Source organism: Podarcis bocagei (genome assembly GCF_964188305.1).
Source record: "Podarcis bocagei genome assembly, chromosome: 5".
NCBI classification, from domain to species: domain Eukaryota; kingdom Metazoa; phylum Chordata; class Lepidosauria; order Squamata; family Lacertidae; genus Podarcis; species Podarcis bocagei.
Genome location: NC_138129.1, coordinates 33,901,261 through 33,908,204, shown reverse-complemented (window position 1 = coordinate 33,908,204; position 6,944 = coordinate 33,901,261). Strand labels below are relative to the sequence as shown.

Genomic DNA, 6,944 nt, shown 5'->3' with positions numbered 1-6,944 from the left:
GCTCCATCAGGTTGAGGTTCCACAGGCAGAATAGGTGCAACAGGATGTGCACAGCACATATCAGGGATGAAGGGAATAGGGATACCATATCCTAAGTCCCAGTGAAGTGATAGGGCAAAGGATTTAGGGGCTAGCAGCTCCTCTTTAGTCATATAAATACAGGTAAATCTCAGCAATTCAGATTTCCACTCCTTTGGTAGCAGCAAAGGCACTTGCTGGTTTAACCAGGGGGGAGCTAATGAAGCAGACTATGAGGGAAACTTCAGGAAGAGATACCCTCTGAAGTAAGTAGATGTTTCAAAAGAATCTATTCTTGTGACTGAGCCTTGGCACTAGAAGGTGAATGCTGGACTGAATATATAGCTGGTGTAGGAACAAAGAGGGCTTTTGGCAGAGCTGTCAGCTGTTGTCACCAATGTTTCTAAGGCTGCATCTGCTGGTTGACTAGTCCCTGAGTTCAAATGAAGCAGGCAACAGCAGCCTTTCCCTTTGGTACATGTGGCAGATTGCCACCCTTTTCTCCTATATGAACAAGAATTTAGATGAAGGCCTTTGTGGAACCTTAAGAGTGAGGCACACACTCCACCGCTGAGATTATGTAGGTTCCAGTGGCATTGTGAATATAGTGCATTGCATTTCACAGCAGCAATTGAGTCCATAGCAACTGAACACAGAAGTCAGGTAAAAACAAACTGCAATAGCGCTTCCAGTTGTTCCACCTGTAGTTAAATAGGTTGGTATGCTGCCTTTCAAAGTGGTTTAATCCCTACCTTTGTACATGAGAAGCACTTCCTCAAAGAAGATTTAACTGTTATACTCAAACTCTACAAGTTAGTGATTAAGGACTGAAGTTTTAGAAGTGGATTCTCAATATATTTGTTTCTAAAAAGAAAACAGATATTTAAAATACAAAGGCAAGTCTTAGAATAAACAGTGTAGGAATCTGCAGATGTTCTAAAACAAGAGTTAACTGGAATTCATTGAAACCTTAAAATACCAGGCCAACTGGGAAAATGTAACTTTTTTGATTTAAAACGTTCACTTATGTTTTCACATCACAGCAGCCTTTGCTATCCGTTGACCTCATTGTATGGTTAAGCTGCCATAGTCCTTCAAATAGCATTCAACTAAAAGTCCTTCAAATAGCATTCAGCGGCTTTATTGTTCCCATTGGAACAATCTCCAGCTCAATCACATGCCAACCCCAATTTATAATTCATATTTTATGTGCCAGGTGAAAGGGTCCCTTTAAAAAAGAAAAGGATGCTTTGCACTAGCACCTCTTTATTGTGTGGTTCAACAGGATTAGGCTGCTTATTCCCCTTCATGGTGTCAATATGAGATAGCATGAAGGTTGCTTTTTGCTTCCACATTTTCTATTTTTTAATTCCTTTCAAATCAGTTTGAGAACCTTCCTTTCATTCCTTTGCATGCTACTACTTGCCACCACACCCCTTGAGTATTATTATTATTATTTAGTTGCTTTACTCATAAAAATGTCAAAGCAATTTACAAACACAATGCACACACTAAAACCAATGACAATTACCACAGTCATGAAAGTCTAAACCAAACAAATCCATCTATACAAATAAAAGACAAGTTCTGCAGATCCTGCCCCACCAAATACTTAGAAATCCTTTAAACTAAGGGCCAAAAGCCCTAGGTGAGAAGGAAAATTCAATACTTTTTTCCCCTTAAGAAAAAATTATGGAACAAGTGGAGCCACTGCTACCTGGCTGAGTGCAGAAACACAACTTTACAAAAATGGAAATAAGAGCAATGAAATAAAAACAGAAATTTGATTCCAACAAAAGGATGCCATTAGAAGGATGCACGAAACCATTGATTTGGAAACCATTTAATGAGAACAGAAACGTTTCCAATTAATATAATTTTTCTCATCACTTGCTATACAATCTTTGTCATTATTAGCCACCCCACATCTCCTTCATTTGACTGAATTTCTAGAGTCCTGTTTTGACCAAGATGATCACTTGGTTCATTTCAGTTTCATGCTGCCGTTTTCTTAAAGAACTGCAGTCCTACTTCCAAGCTGGGCTGTTAAATGCAGCCAAACTTTAACTATATAATAGAAAAGCTCTGTAGTGCCAGTCTTGAAAAGGAAGGGAAGATTAAAAAGTAGAGCTTGAAGCCAAGCTGGCCTCTCATAAGAACCAGCGTATCCAACGATGTTCTTCCTCCTAGGAAGTTATCTTGGTCCAAACAGGCAATTTATTTAGGCACAGGCCTGTCCATCTGATGGTGAGCAATCCTGAGAGCCCAAATTCAGGAGAGTCTCCTTTGCTTCTTTTGTTCTTCATATTCATTTAATCTCTTCTGAAAATATCCTGTGAATAAGAAACAAAATGCACCAATCACTACATATGGATTTCCCCACCTAAAGGATCTTGTCGTCGGCTTCAACATTGCAGTAAAATGTTAGGAACATAGGAAGTTGCCTTAAGATCCATCTAAATGCTGTCTACATTGACAGGCAGCAGTTCTGTTTGGGGGTGAGGAGCAGTGAATCAGTGGGGCAGTAAACCCCAAGAACAAGGGGATTGGGGTACTAGGACCCAGAAACCTAAATGTTAAGCGAAATCTGGGTAGATGAGTTCCACAACAGGTGTGCAGCAATTGTTTATTTGTTGCAGGGGATCCAGCTATCAGAAGAACACGGGGGGGGGGGGCATAATATTCATTTTTGCAGCATTCATGATTTCTCAGTGGGAAATGCACCCCCCCCCTGCTGCACCTAGCTCTCAACTGCGAGAGGTAATTATGTACTGTGGTTGTGAGAAAGACGGAACTCCCAATTTATTAGGCCTGAAATGTGAGTCCTCATATCCAAACTATATTTATAAGGACTGTTTAAAGAAAGAATGCTTTCACTTATACCAGTTTTACCTTCAACACTCTTCTTGTTCCTTTCTGCTTCTTGAATAAATAAGGAGAACATCTGCGTCTTCACAAACTTTTTCAGAAACTTGCGACTGGTCTTGGAGGTGAGGGCCTTGCAGAATGACCTCTCCTGGAAGCTGCCCTGACCATTCTTGCCCCATTTGATGTGTGCCGGATAGTGGCCAATTGTTTTGACGAAAAACTGCACAAAGGCGTCTGAAACACGCGTGTTGAGTTCCTCAGATGCTTGGGGGAAGGGAGAGAAAATGAGATAATGTACAGTTCAGGTCTAGCACAAATGTTGCTCCTTTCCCAAGCCTCAGGATACAGGACCAGACGGCCTTTTTGTCTGCCTGCCTCTCTTGTGTGTTTTCTTGCATGGAGAGAGTCAGCCAATACTTAACATGGATGCACACGAATGGTTCAATATGTGCCCATTTATTATTGATTGCGTTTATATACCCCTTAATCCTTAGCATTTCTAAGAGGTGTACATAAAAATAAACCATGCAGAGAATAAAACAGTAAAGAGACACCATAAAGCTGAAGGCCGCCTTAAAATGCCTGCTAGAATAAGGAAGTCTCTGTTGTGTACCTGAAGATCAGCATGGAGGGCATCTGCCTAATCTCAGCTAGGTGGGAGTTCCACAGGTTTGGACCCACAACACAGAGTGTCCCATTTCTGGTGGTTACAAGCTATATATCTGAGCCATGGGGAACAAACAACACAGACTCCCCGAAGATCTCAGCGATCGGGCAGGGATATAAGGGATCAGGCGGTCCTTAAGATATCTGGGACTCAAGCTGTTAAGGGCCTTGAAGATTAATAGAAGAAGCTTGGTGACATATACAAATACACAGACCCCAGGGAACAGACATTACTCATCCTTGTTGAGTTCTTCAGAGTTCTCAGACATTAATCTCTAATAGGGATTATGGAGAATTCACGTGAACATAGGTACTCTTCACTCTCACAGCCCCTTTAATCAAAGAGCTTTAAAGCTCTGCATACTCATTTTCTTAATGAGGAAATGTCTACCATTTACACACAGTGGAGGCAATATGGCGTATTAACTCATCAATTAACTGTGGCATCCTTAAGTCATAAAATCCAATCCCCTAGCATTAAACTGCTAAGGAGCTGTTGCTATGGAAACATAGGGCTCCAAAGGGAAGATCTACCTGCACCACTAGCTTGCATATAATCTATAATGGCAGAAAGAGCTAGAGATGCAAAATCGTCTCCACCTTTGGAAAGAAGGATCTCCTATCTGAGCTCATCTGTCCAAGGACAGCCATTTTGGAGCCCTTCCCTCATAGCATTTCTCAAATAGCTCTGTTTTATGTATATAAAGGGAGATGGAGACAGGCAGGCTTACTTTGTACGTTGTTGTTCATCGTGGGCAGAGAGGACAGCATTTCACTTTGTAGCTTGGCAGGCAAAATCTCTTCTTCGTCACCAACCTGCAGAATTATTAACAGGGAGATTTAGACAACAGCCGGCCACTGAAAAGCAGCAGATGTGAGGACAAGGGGCTGCCACTCAAAAATAACCCCTTTCTGATGGCACTTTCAGGTCTGTAGGGCTATAAACACGTCTTGCCACTAGCTCCCCCAAGACACATTCTGCACAACGTACAGACAGATGTAATTTATATGTGTCAGGGAACTGCCATCGGCGCAGAGGTGAGAGATAGAGGGGGAATTGTGTTACAGGGAGCCTCCGAAAATCTTGCGAAGCAGTTCCTCTTCTGGCGAGGAGGAAAGCCCCACCTCCAGTGGAGAAGAGGTGCAAGGACCAGAGGATGCTAGTAAGAGCCTTAACACCGCCTGAGCAAGCCGGAGAGGAGGGAAGCAGGCCCTTGCCAACGCCCATCATGCGCAGTAGCTTGAGGCGCAGGGAGGGGCGGAAAAGGCTGGGGGTGACGAAACGTTTATGTTGGGGGAGGTACAAGAACAGACCACTCCCGGATTCTGCTAGCGATTGAGCCAGACATGAACTTATGACGCTCTTCACTGTAAATAGTTTGCACCAAAATAAAGCCTGTAAAAGACAGGTCGGAGCCCTGCCTGGTTACTCTTGAGCAACCACAACAGCATCTGACAGCATGGATATGCAGTCTCTCATTATATATCAACAGGAGCCATCCCATGGTATCTGAGAGGAGAACAGAAAGGTTATCTCACGAAGAAACCAAGAAACAGGTAGCATGACAACCTGAGAGCTTGATTTGCCATCAGATTATACTGGCCTAGCCTGGCAGAGTGAAGACTGTCTAAATGATCCCAGGGTATTGTCTAGTAATGTTTTGGAGGCTAGGCAGGTCTGAGTTCGGTTAAAATGCTATTTCTGTTCCAAACGATTCCAATACTTAACGATACACAATGTCTGAAAGACTGGCAAAAAGATCTGTCTAAGTTTATTTGGAGGGAGAAGAAACCATGGGTAAAACATAAGACTCTTATTGACATAAAAGACAGAGGAGACCCAAGGTTAATGTTGGATTTGGATTGAACTTACCAATTTTAAGAAATTTCCTTTGCACAGATCAACAAGGAGCACCTAAAAAGGTAAAAATAAAATAAGATCCAGCTTTATTTATCCAGAACTACTTTAAGAATGAGCAAACTATCCAGAGAATGTTCAAAACTGGAGGGATGGAAGAATGCAGGGGATTCAGAAGGCAGTTGGCTTCTACCAAGTTGTGCCAAAACACTCACTGACATTGTGGGTTCTGATGCCCAGTAATCATGGGAGTTTTAATTTTTATTATTTGCATTGATTAGTCACTTTATACAAAATAAAAAGTCCCAAATCAACTTGACAAGATATTAATACAACAAATAAAAGCAGTTCAAAACCAGAAAAGTGTGGAACAATGAACAATAGAAAGTATATGAAACAGACATTCAGTAGAATATTGTAAGTCCTACCCAACCCGCTAAAATATGAACAGCACTGTAAAAGCCAAATTAATTATCAAAAGCTTGAGCACACAAAAAAGTCTCAGCCTGGCACCTAAAGACTGACAAAGACGGTGTCAGCCACATCTCCCCAAGTAGAATATCCCGCAGACTGCACTGGGGGGCACCACTGAAAAGGCCCCTTCTTGTGTGGCCACACTCTGTACCTACTACTGGCAAGGCACATGGGGGAAAGCATCTGATGAAGACCAGAGGATCTGGGCTAGTTCATATGGAGAGAAGTAGTCCTTGAGGATTTTGTGGTTTTGGGTTTCTTTAGTTTATTTCAAGGTTTTGATGCAAGTTCCTTTGAGGGGTTTGAGTCAGGCCAAAAGGTGTAAACTGACACCATCATAAAATTAAACCAGGAGCCAAAGTGAAATATTTGCACACACACACACACACAAAATCTAGGCGCATTGCAGTTGGATGGAAGAACCAACATTGATTTTATGAGAGCCAAATGACCATGCCAAGCCTTTAAGATGACATGGAACTGGACATGAAGGTGGAAGTGATGAAGAATAGAAGCCTTGCCAGGAGGAGGACATAGGCGGACACCACGAATTCCCATCTTTGGTGCTGCAATAGCCCCCAATACAGAGTCATGTTTTGCTCTCCTGCCATTCAGTGCCACTTTCCCCTTACTCAGAGACATGAAGGACAGTACCTCTTCCATGGGTTGCTCCTGAACCTCGTCTAGGTAGCGCTTCTGGATCCCAACCATGAAGGGTGTGGGGCAGCAGACGGTGCTGAGAAGCTGCTCTGGAACCACCGGGATGTACGTATGGGCCCAGGTGAAGGGGTAAAGAAGAGCTGCAGCTGCATGGATGCACTTGGAAAGGGAGCTGAAAAGGGAGTCATAATGCTGATGAGATTATTACAGTGGTACCTCTGGTTACGTACTTAATTCGTTCTGGAGGTCCATTCTTAACCTGAAACTGTTCTTAACCTGAAGCACCACTTTAGCTAATGGGGCCTCTTGCGGCTGCTGCGCCGCTGCACGATTTCTGTTCTCATCCTGAAGCAAATAGTACCAGAGGTACTATTTCTGGGTTAGCGGAGTCTGTAACCTG

General features: G+C 42.8%; 1 protein-coding gene across 2 annotated transcripts in view; it reads right to left on the bottom strand.

Annotated features, from left to right (window-relative positions):
* Positions 1 to 1,845: 1,845 nt before the first annotated feature.
* Positions 1,846 to 6,944, bottom strand: part of DENND2D (DENN domain containing 2D) — a 33,603-nt gene continuing 28,504 nt past the window's right edge. For both annotated transcript variants that reach the window (XM_081194743.1, XM_081194742.1), the window contains exons 8-12: positions 6,539 to 6,716; positions 5,426 to 5,467; positions 4,284 to 4,368; positions 2,911 to 3,150; positions 1,846 to 2,351 (exon numbers count right to left, since the gene is read on the bottom strand). In XM_081194743.1, the coding sequence (XP_081050869.1) occupies positions 2,290 to 2,351; positions 2,911 to 3,150; positions 4,284 to 4,368; positions 5,426 to 5,467; positions 6,539 to 6,716 (607 nt within the window). In that variant the 3' untranslated portion in view covers positions 1,846 to 2,289. The remainder of the gene's footprint in view (positions 2,352 to 2,910; positions 3,151 to 4,283; positions 4,369 to 5,425; positions 5,468 to 6,538; positions 6,717 to 6,944) is intronic.